Source organism: Aulostomus chinensis, chromosome 13 (genome assembly GCF_037954235.1).
Source record: "Aulostomus chinensis isolate RoL2024-O1b breed Wild chromosome 13, RoL_Achi_v1.0, whole genome shotgun sequence".
NCBI lineage: Eukaryota > Metazoa > Chordata > Actinopteri > Syngnathiformes > Aulostomidae > Aulostomus > Aulostomus chinensis.
This window is the reverse complement of record NC_141332.1, coordinates 21,698,276-21,717,689: the sequence shown is the minus strand read 5'-3', so window position 1 is coordinate 21,717,689 and position 19,414 is coordinate 21,698,276. Positions and strand designations below refer to the sequence as shown.

The following is a 19,414-nucleotide window of genomic DNA, read 5'->3' as shown; positions in this document are numbered from 1 at the left end:
TGTTTCGTCCGGCGAATTATGACTCTAGTCCTGTCTATCAAACACTGAACAATGGACCGTGCCGTTGAAGACTGGCCATGGGACCACCAGGGGGAGATGGGCGAGGATCCTGCGGGGGGAGGCGGGGGGGCGTAAGGAAAGCAGCCGAGACATCCACCTCAGGGTCCTAAAAGCTGGACTGAAACAGTCTGGCAATTCCCCACAAATTTAAATAACTAATAAAAGAAGAAAAAAAAGTAAATATGTAAACTTCTATTTAAGTGAAAATTGAGACTCTGGCCTATTTTTCTTACGCATCCCATACAGAAGAATCACAACTGCATGGAGACAGATTAGACGAGGCTGACCAATCATAATGAAGCTTTAGCCTCTCCAGGAACCAATCACCGCCTCCTTGGATGACAACCCTTCTTTTACAACCTGTTCGCGCCACATCGCGTCCTCCAAGTCAAGAAACCTGATAAGCTTACAAAGAACGGCATTTACTGATTATTAATCCGAATTTTGCAGGTGATCAAAGTTGTCGATTATCCCGTTAATGGTGCTTAATCGGTTATGTTGTTGTCGCGGTTGTTAGCAAGACACTGGAGACCGAAGGAGACGTTAGCCCAAGAGCATATTAGCCAACTACCAGGTTATTCTCTGTAGGAGTTTGAAGCTAACATCGATAGAGGTTTTGATAGGCCGATGCACCATTTATCTAAATGAGAATTCACAATGTAACGGAGTTGCTGTCGGGAATAAGGGTTGCGACATAAGTTAACAGGCTAATGTTTAACAATTAGCATATGCTAATGGCAATGTTAGCTACAATTGTGTTGTAGTTAATGCTCTTTTCTCCCCAGTAGCTTTCCTTTCCGCCTTTTGAAAGCTGCAAAGACCAACATAGGCCAGTTGTTTAAAGTCACTTTTCAGTGCCCAGTGCCTCTCAACACATGGCAAGTGAGGAGTTGGACAGGTAAGAGAAGCTTGCCAAGTTTAACTTCGCAAACATTAAGCGAGTGATAAACTTGCAATTGGTCCCATCATAAGTTGAAAAGAAATAGTGTTTTGAGGAGAAAGACACTTTGAATGCAGATTCTGTGTATTTTTTGAAAATTGATTAGTTTGTTATGTCTTTAAAAATATGACCCCCAACATGAACCAAGGTCAAGACCTGTTGAAGACATGTCCTGAATTACACTATATCCACTATGTGTCAAAGTTCTAACTAACTTTATTAAACCAAAGCCTCTGAGATTGTTCATGATTGACCCCGCACCTTGTACTTTATATTGGCATGCATGGATGCAGACGTAAACCTGACCTGCCAAACACAGAGATCCTCACTGCACACATGGAGGAAGTTGAATTAAACAATAGTGATATTGATTCTAGGATAATGTGTGCGCGTGCCTTTATAATGTGTGTATAATCTATGTATGTTTGTATGAATAATTTTTTTGTTTCCCATTTTCCATTAGCCTCGATGATTTTGATGACTTCTCAGACGCCGACAGTGACTATGTCATTGCAGCAAGAGCCCCAAAGCGGACAAACTTGGCAGCACCCAGCCAGCAGGTGAATGTCACATTGTGTTATCCATCCATTTTCTACACACAATACACATATACAGATAACCATTCACACTCACAGCCACACCTAAGGTGAATTTAGAGTATCAATCAGCCTCGTCCCCTCTTGATGTCTGTGGGCTGTGGAGGAAGCTGGAGTACCAGAGAGAACCCACGCAGGAACAGGGAGAACATGGAGACTCACACAGAAAGAGCCTGTGCCCGAGCAAGGGCTCGAACCCAGAACCTTCTTGTTGTGAGGCGTCAGTGCTAACCACTGCACCACCGTGCCGTCTCCATTGTGTTATTAGATCACGTCATTTAGATACCACTTATTTAAGCCAACAGAGATTTGACTTTCCTCTTGTTAAATTATAGTAGTTTTATGGTACTAAATCAAATTAACTATGGTGGAGATCATCTGGTTATTTTAAGATAATAGAGGCTGGAATCTGAACAACGGCACTGTTATATGTTCAGTTAAAGCCACCTTATCTTTCCACAGCTACCACTAATTCACTTGACTACACCAATTCACTCTAAATCCCCTGCTGAGCTGCCCTTCTGTTTCTCTTTCATCCCAAGCCACCCAAGAGACCCAGGCGTAGAGCTGCATCGATGATGGCACCCAGCCCCAGTAGGAGACCTGTACCCATGACTTCAGAGCCTTTGCTGCCCAGGCCAGCCTCCCATGGGCCCTCCAGACAGGCCTCGCCTAGGGCTGTGAAAAGGGATGACCAGGTTATCAGTGCAAAGGATATCTATGACGCCGTCTGCTCTGGGAAGAGCGCCTTGGTGGTGAGCAAACCCTCAGCTGTGGAGCATAGAGGGCAGGGGTTTCAAGGAAAGAGGTAATAAAGGAGGCATTTCGAGAGAAACTTAAGCCGACAATGAGAGAGATTATCATGTTGTCAGTAGCTGACTGATGAGACCCCACAGAATCACCTCAAATACACAAATAGGAAGGAGCGCCCTCATTTGGTTGCATTGTCAGTGATTGGCAGCACACATCCATTCTAACCATTGTTGTGCAATACCAGGGCTCTTTTTGCTAAAGAAAGGACCATATCCATAACAATAGGAGCCCAAACTCCTGTGAGCAGTAGTGAGAGTGTGCCACTACAGTATAGTGCAACCACATTGGGTTGAAGGCCAACTTTGATAGAGCGCATTCACCCAACTTGGTAAACTGCAGTTAATGCACTTTAATCTGCTTTAGTTTTAGTTTTCTTCTATCTATTCTGTAGGTCACATATGCTGCTTTTCTTTGTATTCTGAAAACTACACACTCTTGAGGTCAAGTGTGTGTATTATGGTGCCACAGTCAACAGAAATTAAGTTCAAAAGAGTTAGTGAATCACACTGAGTGTAGAAAACCACATATGTTAGAAATGGTAGGAAAACAATTCAGGCTCCAGTGTTTCCCCTACTGTGGCCAATGGGAGCCCCACCCTCCTAAGAAACCAAGATGGGGGCAAAAATAGTTGGGGGAAAAAAAATAAAACTGGTAAATGTGAGATTTTGTTTCTGTTCCTATCCTACCCTCTACACAGTTTAAGTGAAGAGAGATCGTAAATTTCTTAAGTCATTTAATAAAAGCAATCCCATTCTCCCAGAACTACAGATGGGATGGCTTCAGCCTGAATGTCAGGAAGGAGAGGAAAGAAACCTGTGTGGCTGCAAATGATAGCAGAGCTCAACAGAGACTCTCAACATCGAACTAACATCAAACATGTCAAAGTGCACATTAACAAAGTTATTAGCCAAGAGGGAAAAAAAAAAGAGAATCCAGAGAAGGAAAAGCTCTCCTAAAGCAGCCAGGGGAAAAAGTGAAACTGCAGTATTGTGTTCACGACATGTTGTGTCCTTGTATCTATCTGAGTCCAGTGATCTCTGGGACTGTTGTCTCTCTGTCAATCTGAAGACGGTGGTTGCAGAGTGGCTTGACTGCTACAAACAAAGCCGTGAAGTGGGTCTGCTGGTTCTCATCAACTTCATTGTTCGGTCCTGCGGATGCAAAGGTCAGAGGCCAGCAGATGGGTGGAGGAGGAGGCAGTGGGTCAAGGTTCAACAGATTATCTTTCCAGTTTCAGCTCGGGCAATGATCAGTAGTCCACTATTGATCTCACAGGATGCTAATGATGCATTATTAAGAATCAAGGTTAATCGACTGTCTATTGACAACAACATATCAATATTTTTGAGAGCAAGTGAGAGAAATCATACCACATAATTCAATTTTTGGGTTAGGTGGAAGAACAGGAAATGTTTTCTATGCTGATGTGTCAAATGTGGAACTGTCAAATTTGTGTCCAGGAGTGGTTACCAGAGAGATGCTTGACAGGATGCAGAATGCCGAAATCATCAGCACACTGACCAAAGAATTCAATGAGGTGAGGAAATGACAACGGGGGTGCAAGGCAAGGGATGGATGAGGTTTATTGGTGGTTATCAACATATTGTATGCAAAGACCAAAGAAAACAAACAAAGAGATTCTCTACTTTGACACTGATACATGTTACAGAGTGAACCAGAAACCAACGTGTGAGATATTTCCTCTCTTTCTTTTGTTTCTGTTCTTCCCTCAGCATTCAGCCACCTACCCTCTGTCCACCTCGGGCCCCCAGCTGAAGCGATTCAAAGCCGGCCTGTGTGAGATCGCTCGGGTTCTTGTGCACTCCTGCCAGAATAGTCTCCTCTATGATGAGTATCTCTTCCCCGCTCTGCTGTCCCTGCTGACTGGACTGTCAGACTCCCAAGTCAGAGCCTTCAGACACACCAGCACCCTGTTCGGTAAGCATATCGGAGCAAAGGATATAACATGGGAACGATAGAAACACTGTCATTGCGCTCCATGCTGTGTTTTAACAGCTACCAAAGAGTACGTAGAAGCAAGAGATGATACACACAGTTGTTATTTTGTTCGCAGCTTTCACTTCTTTCTGATGTGTTGACTGTGTATGGGCAAATATGAACCCAGATCCATTGGGATCAGTCATTTTAAACAGTTTCATCAATGAGTAGCTGAGTGATTGATATGTGACACTGGTTTGGTGGTCAAGTGTTGGAGTTTCTCACTGCCTGCCTCTTCTTCAAAAAAGATGAACATGAGGGCGCATCAGGAAGGCAAAGCTCTCCTACCTGATGAACCGCAGGTCAGACACGACAGCAAAGTGCGAGTGTGTGTGTCCACAGCAGGCTGGTAGCTGCTGTACTATGTTAAGTTCCACCTGCCTCAGAGGAACTCCCTGCACCCTGTGGAAGTGGACACGGGTAACAGACAGATAATACTGCTGCTGTGTGTTCTGAGGTGTTTGCACAGAAATAAACAGAAAGTGCAGAAAGAAATACAATTCAAACTGGGTCAGTAACCATCACTGTCAAATAATGAATGGACATGCATTTTTTTTCATTCATTATTGAAATTTCTGGACTTCTTGGTAGGAAGAAAACCTGGATTCCATGTTCATGAAACCACTGTTCTCTCCTGGAGGCAGAACAAACTGTTCCTTTCAGCTGACATCTGTTTTAGTTGCTTGAGGAGTTCCTTTGTTTTTCAGAGCTCACTCCCATCTAGCTTGTCCTTGTAGTTTCTTTGGTCGCATCTGCTCATTCGTGTGAATTCTTAATTCAGTTTAACCAAACTACTCAGCTAGTACTGGCAAGGAATTTGTCTTCACAACGTAATATTATTTGAAGTTGATGACATCTTGAAGATTCTGGAGTGTTCTGTCTGAGGGACTGATGACCGACCCCTGTTCAGTGGTCATTCTAACCACATCAGTGTGTATGTTTCTCTCTTGTAGCCATGAAGCTGATGACTGGGCTGGTGGAAGTAGCTGTGACGGTGTCTGTTCAGCTGCAGACCACCCAGCGGCGATACGATTCAGAGAACAGCAAGAGGGTGCATGACAGAGCTTCTGACAAACTGGAGGAGCTCCAGGCCACCATCAGTGAGGTGACACACACACACACACACACACACACACACACACACACACACACACACACTAGCACACTGGCCCTCAAAAGGAATAGATGCTGGTTGGCATTGGTTTTTGACCACTACTGAAAATAGGCTCTGTGTGCAGACTAAAGTTTATGTAAGTACAATTTTTTGTTCTTAATGGAAATCTTTAAACAAATGGCCAACACTTTTAGGGTTTATTTAAGCATAAATGCAATCCTTAGAAATACCAAGCTATTGTTATGCTATGCACGAACTACGGTCTGGACACATGACCTTAATGTCACCCCAGCTAGCAACACACTTGCGTTGTCTTGTAGTCACTTGTTAGCAAACACCATTTTTAAAACACATTAACATATTAGAATTCCTGAGTATGGTATTGATATATTAAGCTAGTGTGAACTACTGTCTTTATTTCAGATCATTGAACCAAAAAACCCGTTCTGAATTTCCATTGACTTTGAGATAAGGAAACTGTTCATTCAACAATGCTAACCTCCAGGCTTCAGGACTCTTCTTCAACCACCCTACTATGTCTACACAGCTGAAGGAGAACCGAGATGAGTTGTCCTCGATGATGAACGCCACCTTCCGCGGTGTGTTTGTGCACCGTTACCGTGACCAACTCACTGATATCCGAGCCATGTGTATTGGGGAATTGGGTGTGTGGCTGAAGACGGACCCTGAAGACTTCCTCAATGATGGATGTCTCAAATACCTGGGGTGGACCCTGTTTGACAAGGTGGAGCATGCATGGGCTTGGTATAAAAAAATCACCCATGTTACTATAAAGTCATCAGTGCTTCAACTTGCAAATGACAGAAACCAGGTGTCAGTGAAATCGTTTTCAGCCGAGGGAGCTGGGCATTCTTAATTCAGCAGCTTTTTTTTTTTATTATTCATGCTTTGTAGAGTGTGACAGTCACTCACATGAGACAGATTTGTGGGGTACCTGAACATGCGCCCCCTCAAAGAGAAATGTCAAGGATGAACAGACTTGTGCATCTGTATGCATGCAGGTTATCGAGAGTGTTCTGTCTTCTCTCTCTCAGCAAAGTCCAGTGCGTCTGCAGTCTGTTCGAGCCCTGCAGGGTCTGTACCAGGAGAAGGAATTCATTGGCCGCCTGGAGCTTTTCACCGGCCGATTTAAAGTGAAGCATCCCTCTGGATTGAGCTCAAACCCCATTTAATGCTTCTTTCTCCTTCCTTTTTCCTTTGTCTGTCTGCCTCTGCATCTTTAATCTGTTGTTTCTTTTTTTGTCTCTCTCTCATTATTGTTACCCGCCTATGTCCCTCTCTTACCAGTATCCCCCCTCTCCCATTTATTTATTTACCATTCTTTTTTTTCTTTTTTTTTTTGGTATGTTCTCTCCTTTTTGTCTGGTTGTGTGTCTGGTTGCCTCGATTGCTGCCAATTACTGGTGGTTAATAAGCTCTTCTCAAGTCACATGTGTTACAGCAGATAAATGTGTTTATGGTCACAGCTTAGCTCATAATCGCTTGGTTGTGCGTGCGTGCGTGTGTGTGTGTGTGTGCGCGTGCGCGCCTGTTTGTCTTCATTGTAAAATTGTGCATTTGTCCGTATGCGACCACTGCAGACTCTGTGATTGTGTGTTTAGGAGAGGCTGCTAAACATGGTGCTAGACAAGGACCGAGATGTCGCGGTGGAAGTGATCAATCTGCTGCTGCTGATCCAACAGTGAGGGGCTTCTCTGTCTCTGGTGGTTTCTCCCTGCCGCTATCTGCAACATGCAGCCAGGAATTAAATGCTGGGCCATGAAAGCGTACAATTCTAATGATGATATAAATATATAATGATAATAATAGTCTGACGAAGCATCAGACAGTTCAAAGTGCCGGCCAAGTTTGGATGGGTATGTTGGTAGCATGACAAACTCCTCAGTTGACACTCTTGTGCTCACTGATCCCAAAGTCGTGCTTGCAGGGCAGAAACACGTCATGACGTGAATGAGTTTCCACTTGTCGATTCTGTTGTGTCCTCATTCCATTTGTGCAAACCAGCGTACTACAAGCCTTATCACATAGACTAATAATAAAGATAGTTGTGTCGTAGCTGATCATCTATCATGTCCACAGGGCAGACTGTTTACCCGCAGTGGAGCTACACTGTTATTGTGTTCCTGAGAGGATGGGGGTTACGCCGATCAATGCATCGCGGCTCAACAGTGATATAATATTTTACCAAGACGATCAATATGTGTTGTTGTGGCGGGTCAGCACAAATAGATCGATGCACGGGACACATTGTACATGACCCCCATTACAGTTAAGGAAAACTGCGTTTCCCCCAGACTTAATTTCATGGCGTGAAGAGGCACATTGTGTTGTAACTGGCTGGTGCTCGTGTCCTGTTGTGGTCAACCATCCTGTTCGTCACAGCCACATTGCGCGGGTGTATGTGAATGGGAGAAGTGGCATGAGCGTCAAGCCTTCCGGACTTGCTTTCTTTTAGAACTCTGTTCCTGCTTGCTGCAGATGCTGGTACTCCAGTTGACTTTTCACGTCACACCAGAAAAACCCACAGGGCACAGGAAAATGGCTCAATGATCCCGACAGCCCCCCCCCCCCCCCCCCTTTACAGAGAAAAACAGATATTATTGACTCAGTGAACTGAAAAACTTCAAATGCTTAATGGTTGTTGGGACCATTTGACAATTATCCCTGTGTTTGCTGGTGTGTCTTGCTATGTGTACATTAAATGCAAATATCTGAGTTAATTTGGAGATGACAAATCACCTGAAATAATTAACTACTGGCCAACAACGAATACCTTTGTGGTGGTAGCCCACAGTTGTAGTGATACAAAGTCAGACTTTTTCCCCTTGTTTTGTATAGATAATTATATGAAACCTAGATATATGGATAAGCTCTTTCTGTCCAAATACAGTTTTTAAATCAAGTGATAATGTGCAGAGGTTTTCACATCAAACCCCTCAATGAGAATCTCTTCAAGACTCCTTCATAAAATATTTCTTAGCTAAAAAATGATTAGTATGTTCCTGTTTTTCACAAACTGGTCAGATTCAACAATTAAAATGTATTGGTTAGCTTCCTCTGTGAGAACACTGGTTCATTGTCACAGATTAATCACAGTGCGTAATGATCTCTCACGTTGAACAACATTTCACACCACACACTCACTCAGATAGTTGTTGGGACTAATTAACAAGGGAGATGATGAACAATTCCAAGTGTTGGTTGGAAAATTAAAGGTACTTTTGGTTTCATTAACTGTTTTAAAACAGGTTGCCATAAAATTTCAAATGTCCCCAAGCCTGGTTCAGCGCTAATGGAGTGACCTGTGTTCATCTGTGTGCGCACATGTGCAGGGGTACAGACGAGGGCCTGACAGAAGAAGAATGTGGCCACGTCTATCCTCTGGTTTACGCGTCACACCGTAACCTGGCATCTGCTGCTGGGGGCTTCCTCTACAACAAGTACTCTCTCATTTTTCTTTACACTCTTGTCAGATCAACAGGCCACTAAAGTCATCCCATTGGTTGTGGATGTTTTACTTTTTTACTCATTTGGCATTCAACACTTTTCCATTAATGTTTTTAGGGTCAAAGTTGTAAGAAGGCACTTAATTCTGCAAAGTAATATTTTGATGTTGGATAAATGTACTTACTGTCTCAATGCAATAGATTATGAAATCATGATTCTTGGAAACAGAAAACACTCACAGTTGTTCGCTATATAAAATTGTATGGATGGCTTTTGTCATTGCTTTCAAGACAGTCGATTATTTTATATGAGTAGTATAAACATTTAGAGGTGCATCAAAGTATGGCAGGTTTAATACCTTGAGATAGATTCATCAAGTCTGGATCAACAAGAAGTGTAAATGAAGTATCAAAAACACCACTAAGGGTTAAGCTACATCTTGACATGAAGTGACATGTTATATTTTTGGCATCAAAGAACCACAGTCATTGTCCCCTTGTGTAGATTAAGTTCAAGCCTTGTAAGAAACTTGCTGCAGTTGTTAATGCAGGCAGCCTCCACCATCAGCGTGTTAATGATTACATTATAAGGTGCTTTGATTAATGCTAGGGTAGAAAAGAGCTATTTATCAGTCCATTTAGCGCTGTTATCCTGACGTCCATCCAAAGACGCGATGGAGGTACGTGGGAGGAATTAAAAAAAAAGTGCTGCATCTCTCTCGTATTAGTGGATTTTGTAAATCTATCTAGATTTCCTCTCGTGGCAAATAGAAATATTGAATAGAATCAAAATCTTTCTTTCGATGCTTTGATATGTTTTTTTTAACATTTCTAGCATGTTATGTTCTTGTATTGATTCAATTCATTCAAATATTCACATTGTGTTGCATTGCAGCTTAATTGGGTTGTAACAAATCTTTTGATATTTAAACTGCATCTAGTATCCCCCCACAACCCTTAAGCGGCATAGAAAATGGATGGATGGATGAGGTGAATATATATTTCATGTTTGTGTCAGGCTGAAAAGTGTGATCACAAGTGAGAACCAGGAGAAGGATGAGAACGTGAGAGAAGACTTCTGTAAAATCCTCATTTCCTTCTACATCCAGAGTGAGGTAGTCTTTCCCATCTGTCTTGCAGACTCTGTCAATCTACCATTCTTCCTCCATTTGAATTCCATCTAATGATGGTAGATCAATACATTTTCTCACCTTCAGTTCAGTCTTATTTCCATTATCATCATTTTTTTTTCTAGCAAACACTGGTGACTGACAGTTATGTGTCACCTAAGGGTAACACACACCTCTATTTGACAGTTCCACGAGCATGGGGCGTACTTGGTGGACAGTCTGTGGGATGTGGCAGGCGACGAGCTGAGAGACTGGGAGACCATGACCTCATTTTTGCTGCAGGAATCTGGTGAGAATGAAGGAAACACTGTTAACACACGACTTGCAGCCTAAGGTTCTCTCACTGTCTTTGCCGAACGCTCAACCCTTTTTAGATAATTGTGTGTTTCATTATATGTTTGCAGTGCTCATTCAAACCGACACACACTTTATCTACCTGTCTCTGTGTTATCAGGATTGATGTATGAGGAGGAGGTGGTGCTCATAGAGCTTATGATATGCGCTATCAGACAGGCAGCAGAGGGATTCCCACCTGTTGGGAGAACTCAGGGCAAGAGGGTAGTGATACGCTCACACATTCTAGCTTTCAAATGTCAATGTATTCATTTGAACTATATATTTGTATGTGGCACAAGATCCTGAGTATGAAGGATAAGAAGATCCAGGAGCAAGACCGGAGACGTATCACAACCCATTTCATCCCCTTGCTGCCTCAGCTACTTGCCAAGGTAAACGGTCGCGTTTCATTCAGTGTAATTTTAAACACTGTTATTATACATCTAGAAACCCATTAATTAAAACCATAAAAGTTATTTAAAGATCAAATCTACTGTGTGAGCCACAGCAGCATTGCCAGGCATTTCTTCGTTTTAAAGTCCGACCTGTGCGTGCACAAATAACTCTGGTGCAAAACTTCTAAGTTTTGCTGTGTTAGAGGCCATAAAATCCAGCCTAAATGTGTGCGCACCCTTGCGTTTCATTTCAACTAAGTGAGAGGCAGTACATTGTTATGTCATGTGCATCATGGTCTCTTCTGTGGTCAGCTTCAAGTTATGCAACCACTAGAGATGATTACAGTTTTACTGGCAAATATCTGAACATGGTTTAGGTGTTTTTAAAATCTGCAAACATGAAATGTAATGTAAAAGCATTCCAACATTTGCAGCCGAGGTCATTATGGGTTCCGAAAATCTGCTAAGCTTTGCTAATGTTCCCTTTTGTTCACTACCTCATTATGATGCAGTGATTCAAGGGAGCACACATTAGGTATCAATCATACGTTTATTGTCCTTTTTAGAAAAAAATCGGACTGTTTTCCTCACCCTCACTGTCCTGCAGTATTCAGCAGATGCAGGGACAGTGAGCATCCTCCTCAGAGCCCCCCTCTACATTGACTTGGAGATGTACAACAGTGCTCAGTGGCTGGAGAAGGTAGGATGAATGGAAGTAAGGAGGCACAATAGAGCTCCACTCAATAGATCATTCAAATCTCCACTATTCCCTCCACTTGATGGCTGGATATGTACAAATGAATAATGCGACATTATGTGCATTTGGCCTTGTACTAGATTTATATCAGGTTTTGTTGGACTCAAAATTGAGCAAATTCAGCAAAAGCAGGGCTGGGATGAGGGCTCCACAGGTACACAAGAAGCGAAATGTTCCTTCAGTGCATTCAGAGATCTTTCTGGCGGAGGCATGGCCACCTGCTCAGCACAAGTTACAAGTCCTAATTACAAACCTGCTGCCACATGGTGACAATGGCGCAATCACATTGAGTAGCATCACCTAAATCCAGGGGGTCAACAGCCTGAGTTGATAGCATCACAGTGAACGCTGGCTTCTCTGGCTCGCTCACTCCAGTCAATACCGAATGTGTATAACAATCCAATAACTGCCTCAGAGAATTCATACAGGAGAAGCATCCTTTTACTTCCACCTCCTCCTTCACCCACGTCTCTCATCAGCATCTGGACCTGCTGCTGTCTCAGATATGTGGGATTGTGGAGAAGCACACGGAGGCTAAAGTATTGGAGGCTTGCGCCCACCTGGTCTGCACCCTTTGCTCTGACTCTTACACTTTCTCCTCCCGCTCAAACCTGGCTTTCAGCCAGCTGTTGGATGGCCTGACGGAGTGCTTCAATACCTACTTAAGCGACCTTCTTCAGGTGGGTGAGTGTGTCAGTGATGCTTCTTGTGAAAGAAAAATATGGCTAACATGTTCTGGTAGTGCTGGGAGATATTGACGTTAAACACACATTTTGAGAAACTTTTTACCCCGGATACATGTGCCGGCATCATAAGGGATCAGTAGGGGGTGGAGCTAGACGAGTGACTTAGAATAATAATTCAAAGTAAACCAACATCAATTTAAACCCACTTCAGCTCTCGAGAGGAAGAAGTTGCCCCTCTTGATGTGTTTGTATAGCCACTAAAATCGAGGTAGTACTGTAACCAGCCACTAGGGGGCGATACGGCTCTGGTTGCCTCACATTTGGGGCACAGTCAGGTTGTACATCTTTATATTCGGTCCTATTAAAGAAGTCAAAGAAACATATTTTAAAAGCTGATCAAAGTGAGCATCAACAGTCTTTTTAACAGATTTGTTTGTATTTGTGTGTAGTTTCTGTGTCACTGAAGGTTATGCCAATGTCTGTGTTTGTTCCCCTAGGGTGCTGCAGATGACGATGACATTTACAGTGCAGCCACTGCCTTGAAAAGGATTGCAGCTTTGAGCATGTGTGTGCGTGCGTGTGTGCGTGCATGCGCACTGATAATTCAGGGGTCAGACAGACGCACCATTCCTTACACTGTTTTTCTGGATTTTCCAGTGCCAAAGACCTCACAGGCTGGAAGCTGTTTGACCCCTGTGTGGAGCTTCTGAAGAGTAGACTGGATGCTGGAGACTTCGACCAGGAAGTCTGTGATACACTTGCAATGTTTACATTTGAGAGCATCTTTGCGATTGAGTGTACAATAACAGTCACTTTGAAGAAGACTTAGAATACCGGAATATAGCAGGAGCCATATACAAGAATATGATCATAACTCTCATGTTATGGTGCAAAAATAATATTGATTCATTTCACATGGTGGAAATTTGACTCCTAAAGTATTGTAAAGACAAAAAAGCAATACATTGCAGTGTCAAGTCATTTGTCTTACTTTATACTAAGATGTGGTTTGATGGTTTCTGGACAAAAACATTGAATGTGGGCTCGGTGTATTCAGACATTTGATGAAGCTATTTTGATTAATTTAGTGTAGTTAGAAAAAGTTAATTATGAAACAACTTGAAAAACAATCAGAATGAGCCTGATTTTTTTTTCTTTCTTTTTCGTTCCTTCGTGTAAATTCAGCTCATGGTCTCGGCTCTTAAGGTTGCAGCCTTCCACCTGATGTGGGCCCGAGTGAACGTGGTCAGAATTACCCCGACTGAGGTGCTGATGTGATGTCTGTCCTCTCTATTGGTCCTTTTATGTGATATTTTGAAATAGTTTCACCTTCTGCATGTCAAAAATCAGACTTGTCTCCCGCTGTGCTGTTTACCTGTATGACATAATTCAGCATGTGATGGAAGCCTTTAATAGAAATGACAGATCCATTCGTGTTCATCTGAACCCCTTGTGATGTCTTCACACGTTTCCCCTGTAATTTAACTGTTGGTGTATCTGTGTCAGTGAAACTTTTAGATTCCGCTCTCTGTCACTGTCATTTTCACACATACAAACATTTAACATGTCACACTGACTCATACCACTTTTTTTCCTGCAATAGGGAAAAAAACCTATAGATCCTCACCTTGTGCTTACTCATTTCCATCCTTTGTCTGTTTTCATGTGTTGTAGCACCATCACATTCACAAGTTGTTTTTTTCCTGTGAAAATCACACTTCTAGAAAGATCTAAATGTTAAGGGCAGCAAACATGCTGCTGAGTTCAGTTTTTGTGAATAACTACATGGACATACCGACAGCGGTGCTGTATGCTTGATTACCAGCAAGAGCCTCATCTAATTCGAAATAAAGAATTTGATTGTGCGGTTGATAAAACTACCTTTCTGAACTACGCCCCTTAATGAGATCACATGTTCCTCCTGCTGTAGGCGGAGCTGAAGCGCCTGAAGAAACAAGTTCGTTTGTTCATCAGAATCAGTCAGGACTGTCTGTCCCTGAACCACAGTGACAGTAGAGACCAGGTGAGCTTTAACTTCATTATAGAGGAGACCCACCGGTGCAGCTGCTGTACGTTAATGGCCCTGTGAAACTCAGGTCAGGTTTTTTTTGTTCCTGCATATTTACGTGGATCCAGTAGAGGAACAAAGTGAGAGGGAGTCGTTGTCAATGGTATCGATTGGCACTGACATTAATCAGTAGCCCTCAGGTGCATGAAGCCCCCTTGCATGATGGAGCATGTGTACCAGAGACCTACACGGACTGACTGGGCTTCTGTTTAGCACTCTACTACAAAATGTGGATAAGTTGTTATTGTGGACACATTCAGACTTTCCATATCAAATGGAGACAATGGGAGGAAGCATTTAGCTGGCCGCTGTGTGACACCTTAAACAATTTATCCACTGTTCATTGCCTGCTTCTTTCATCATGAAAGTTTATCGAATAGTCTTTTGGGCCAGTGGTGCATCACATGATGGATGGAGGAGGGACTTTAAAATCTACAAAAGCTTGTCATTGGACTCTTGGTACACGCCCCTCCCTTAGCACAGGATGTGTTTGCATGTTTTTACAGTAGGAGAAAAGACAGGGACACAGGATTAAAACTGGAAAGATGGATTTTTCATTCCATCTTTTTCTTTTTTATCGATGTCTACCTGGTCAGAGTGTTTAAAAGATTTAAGATCTGATTTTGTATTTACAAATGATAACGTCATGCGTCCCTCTTGTCTCCAGGCATTTGAGCTGCTGTGTGACTTGCTGCTGCTGTACAGTGTCAGTTCTTTCCGTTCTGATGCCGCGCTCCAACCGCTGATCCACCTGCCCTCTGATTCCCTGCGCTCAGAGATGGCGTCGTTCCTCCTGGACTACATCTTCATTGATAGTGAAGATGTCGACATCAGTGGTATGGAGCCACGAAATGAAAGAATCATTTCATGATTTTACAAGTTGCGGTGTGCTTGTGGTTTCCTGGGACAACTTGAGAAACAAAGTGACAACAATTACAGAGCTCATCTTCACTCTTTGTGATGTTCAGAGAAGGGTTGTGTGTAGAGTATTTTGAAGTGAACTGCTCATGTTAACACCTCTGAAGCTCTCCCAGAGGACCCAACTCTCATTTATGCCTGCGGACATAGTTTTTGATGTCTTGTTTTGACAATCTGCCTCTGTAACTAATCTTCTTCACCGTGTGCTGCCAATTCCCAAGCCAACTGCCAGTTCCCTCAGAAGTTAAGCATCTGTCATCACGCTGTTGTGATTTCCTGCATCTTATCAACACCTCAAAGCTCTCTCCCTCTTGTGTTTATCATCGGTATGTTACCCATCTCAGTTGAGGGTGATGAGGAGAAGAAAATAACTTTTCTCCAGAGGAAGCGCAACCAGCTGGCGGGTTACTGTAAGCTGGTCATCTACGGTGTGCTGGACCTCGCCGCAGCCACAGACGTCTTCAAGCATTACAGCAAGGTAGAGATGGAGAGAAGAGATTTTCTTTAACGTTAGTTCATTTTACTCTTTTCCCACTTCCTCAGGACCAAATATGTAGATTGATGTATCTGTGTCTGCAGTGAGCCTGACATGGAGGATTGTTCTTGAATGATGTGACAATGTATCAGTATTTATCTTCATATTCATTTACTGGCTGTGTACACATGCAGAAATGTTTCAATTCCCATTTGGGTTGGTTTATCGCTTATCAGGTAATAGATGGACAATAAGAAAGGGGAGGATGAACAAGAGAGTGGAAGAGGAGGAGTGCGAGAATCTTTTCTAGGAAGCAGTGAGGTGCTAAGAATGAGTCAGAGAGAAAACAAGAAGACAGGAACAGACTGGATTAGTTTTTATATTTAGTCAGTGGTGCTGCTACAGTAACGACTTTATCCCCCCCCCCCCATATTTCTCCAGTACTATAAAGACTTTGGTGACATCATTAAAGAGACTTTAAGCAAAAGCAAGCTCATCAGTCCCGTACAGAGCGCCAGGACCGTCTGTCTGACTCTGCAGCAGGTTTGCAAGAAAGTCTTCATGAAGACAAGATTGATTGCAGAGTTGTTGTATTACACTGTATCTAATTTCATCTTGGTTCACCAAATCAATTTGTGCAAGTGTAATAAATGCATAGTTGGAAAATGATCATTAAACATAGAGTGTATTGAAATATATCGAGTATCTCAGTGATGGTACATCACCTGTTTATATATATATAGACATTTTTTTTATATATATATATAGACATTTTTTTAAGTGTTGGATTTCTCACAAATAATTTTTGAAATGTGGCGTGATAATTCAGCTCAATTTTTTTCAAAATATCTCACAATAAAATGCTACCAAATGTTAAAAAATAATCACGCCTACCGTGTTTGTGTGTGCTCAGCTGTACTCAGAGATGCTGACGGAGGACCGCAGCAGGCAAGATATCGGTGAGATCAGAGATTTGGCCAAGAGGCTCGCCATGAATTTTGGCGTGGATCAGCATGCTCGCAAGCCACTGGTAGCCCTGCACTCGTCAGTACCACGCACATCTCTGACAAAAACACAATTACTGTCAGTTCTCCTTTTGTTTATTCAGGTTTACTTCTGTGATGGCCTTTCTCAGGGCCTTGACAGGTGTAAATGAGTATTTCTGTGTAGCGCCTCGCATGTGGTGTGCATGTTTGAGGTGCTGGTGTGTTTTTCCTCTCAGGGAAGGGATACGTTTTGCCTTCCGACACCCACAGGAGGGTGAAGAGCATTACCCAAACATAGACTTCTTGGAAATCCTCAGCGAGTTCAGTTTCAAGCTCTTGCACCAGGACCGCACCCACCTGTGAGCTACAAAGTCATCCACACAAACATAATCTCTGTAACGTTAGGAGGTTAATATTGACATAACACATTTTAAATCAATCAGGGAAATGCTGACTCATGATTATATTCATCATGAAATGTTATTTTAGGGTCAGCTGCAGGATATTTGTCTGAATTTGGCTCATCGTAATTGACAGAAGACTGAAAAACTACTACACAAACAAAGGTGGTGTTGGTCTTTGTTCTCTTCCCTCTCTCAGGGCCACTTTGCTGAAATCAGAGTGTCCCGCTGCTGCCCTCTCCTGGCCATCAGTCAGAATGTATCAGCGGTCTTTGGAGGGTCGCTCCTCTTATAAACACAAAAACCAGCAGGAGAGAAGTGAAGCCACCTCATCAAGTGATAGCCCCGTGGCTAAACGCAAGAAGACCAGTGCTCAGGGTGAGAGGGACACAGCAGCCTGTCCTGTGAATTCACAGAGAAATTAATTCAGTGCCACCATCAAATTCCTTGCTCAAGAGTATTCATTTTATAAAGATACAAGAGCAGGAAGGAAATTACAAATGTTCTTAGTTATTTGATATTAGTGTTTGTGAAGTCAACCTGTGATTTCAGCTCTTCAAGCTGAGCTGACTCTATAGCCAGTATTAATATGTGCCAGCTGATTTCATGACAGCATCCGTTGTGTAGACATTTTGTGTTGGCTTGTGTCCTCAGCAGGTTCACAATCCTGGTTGAATAGCAGCAGTATCCAAAGCAACCTGCCCACCCCGGCCCTCACCTCCACTGTCCAGAGACAGCCGGCAACTCAGCCGCCCTCCAGGATGCTCCGAGCCACTGAGTCTGATGCTGGCAGTGTCATAACTGAGCCAGAGTCTGACGATGAGTTCTCCTCAGGGTGAGCTGGGCGTTCATATCATCACAGTGATTGAAGTTATTCATTGTCTTAACATATTTCTCTCAGATGGAGGTCAGTGTGGAACCACAGAGAGGAAAAAGGGGAGGCCATCCTGTATGAAAGAGTGAAATGACATATTTGCAGCACCTAGTAGAAACTGTCATTTGCTGTCACTGACGTTCAGAATTTGACAGGAACCTAGAGAGAAGTTACATCGCAGGGCGGAGAGGCCACAGTTGATGTTTCACATCAGAGTTGACATCGAAACACGATTGTTCCACCTGTTCCGTTATTTACCATCTGCTGCTCCTCAGGTCACAGATGCGGAAGGTGAAGCCCATCAAACGACACCTGCTCTCCTCCATCCAGCATGACTCCGTCTCCAGTCAGCGAGACCTGGAGTCTCATCTCACCCTGTAAGAGCAGGATGCAACACATATTCAGATGTATTCATCACATCAGGCTGAAGGATAATCACTGAGGAATGATTGTGGCTGCTCTGCAGACTGTCTCTCATCGAGGACGACGCTGCAGAAAGAGAGGAGGATGAGATTGAAAGTGACACCAACTCACATTATACACTGGTAAAACAAATCTTGGTCGTTCCCTTCATTCAGAAGCAGTTGCACTCCATTTTACATCTAAAACAGTTGAATACAGGGTGGGAAATTAACTTTTTAGCTCACTAGCCAAATGTCTGGTGGTTGGAAAAATTCAAGCAAATAAGGCTTTGGTTTATTTTATTTTTTTTTGTTTTTGTTTTTTTTGTCTGTGGTCATAATTTGAACATTTGATTCTGCAATCCAACACTGAGTTTGACAGTTTTTTTTTATTTGTTTTTTTAGTGGAGTTAGTACATATTTCTGATGGGATATTACAACAGGATGTGTTGGTTTCCTTTACATGTCCTATTTTCCGCAAAGAGGTGGTCAAATGAATTAAGGACATCCTCGTAACGCTCATATTGTCTTCATCCTGTTTGTGCTCCACAGCCTTCCACACGTCACACTTCCGCCAGTGTCCTTGATGAGCTTTTTGATTGAGGGCGCAGAGACGCGGTCCGTCCTGGGAACACCGGTTATTTTTGGTTCATACATTTCATCAACTCTTACAAGGTTTCAGCGCAAGAGTATAAATCGTAATAAACGTCAGGGCCAGCTGTTCTTTCGAATGAACTTTTGTTGACTTCACCTTAATAGATCCATTTCAGTTGTTAATTTTGTTGGAGTGGTGGAACGTTGAGTAACACTTATAATGTCTGCATTAATGTTCTGAATACAGAGTGTTCAAAAAAATATCTGGTCCCACCTTTTCCAAAAATATCACCTTGTGGACTTGTTTCTAGATAGCACTTGTTGAGTTATTCAATAAAAAAGTGCTTTATTATGTAAACTCTGAAAGTGTCTTATTAATGAGCTCTTATGTTTATACATGACTTA

The 19,414-nt window shown here is 42.8% G+C and overlaps 1 protein-coding gene across 4 annotated transcripts; it reads left to right on the top strand.

Moving 5' to 3' along the window:
• The first annotated feature begins 361 nt into the window (after positions 1-361).
• stag3 (STAG3 cohesin complex component) lies at positions 362-19,357 on the top strand. 4 transcript variants are annotated; one of them, XM_086222090.1, is made up of 32 exons: positions 362-510; positions 846-958; positions 1,464-1,560; positions 2,139-2,351; positions 3,478-3,574; positions 3,870-3,946; positions 4,143-4,347; positions 5,361-5,512; positions 6,069-6,266; positions 6,577-6,675; positions 7,144-7,223; positions 8,875-8,982; positions 10,007-10,103; positions 10,305-10,407; positions 10,573-10,676; positions 10,754-10,846; positions 11,457-11,549; positions 12,086-12,286; positions 12,790-12,857; positions 12,950-13,037; positions 13,478-13,558; positions 14,223-14,315; positions 15,028-15,196; positions 15,623-15,756; positions 16,195-16,296; positions 16,667-16,797; positions 16,976-17,098; positions 17,340-17,518; positions 17,798-17,975; positions 18,290-18,391; positions 18,481-18,559; positions 18,968-19,357. In XM_086222090.1, exons 2-32 carry the CDS (start codon positions 936-938, stop codon positions 19,016-19,018), a joined length of 3,618 nt encoding a protein of 1,205 aa, XP_086078216.1. In that variant the 5' UTR covers positions 362-510; positions 846-935; the 3' UTR covers positions 19,019-19,357. The 4 variants fall into 4 exon arrangements, with proteins under 4 accessions (XP_086078216.1, XP_086078214.1, XP_086078217.1 ...); XM_086222088.1 differs by having other exon boundaries at positions 17,795-17,975; XM_086222089.1 differs by having other exon boundaries at positions 365-510; positions 849-958; positions 17,795-17,975.
• The last annotated feature ends 57 nt before the right edge of the window (positions 19,358-19,414 follow it).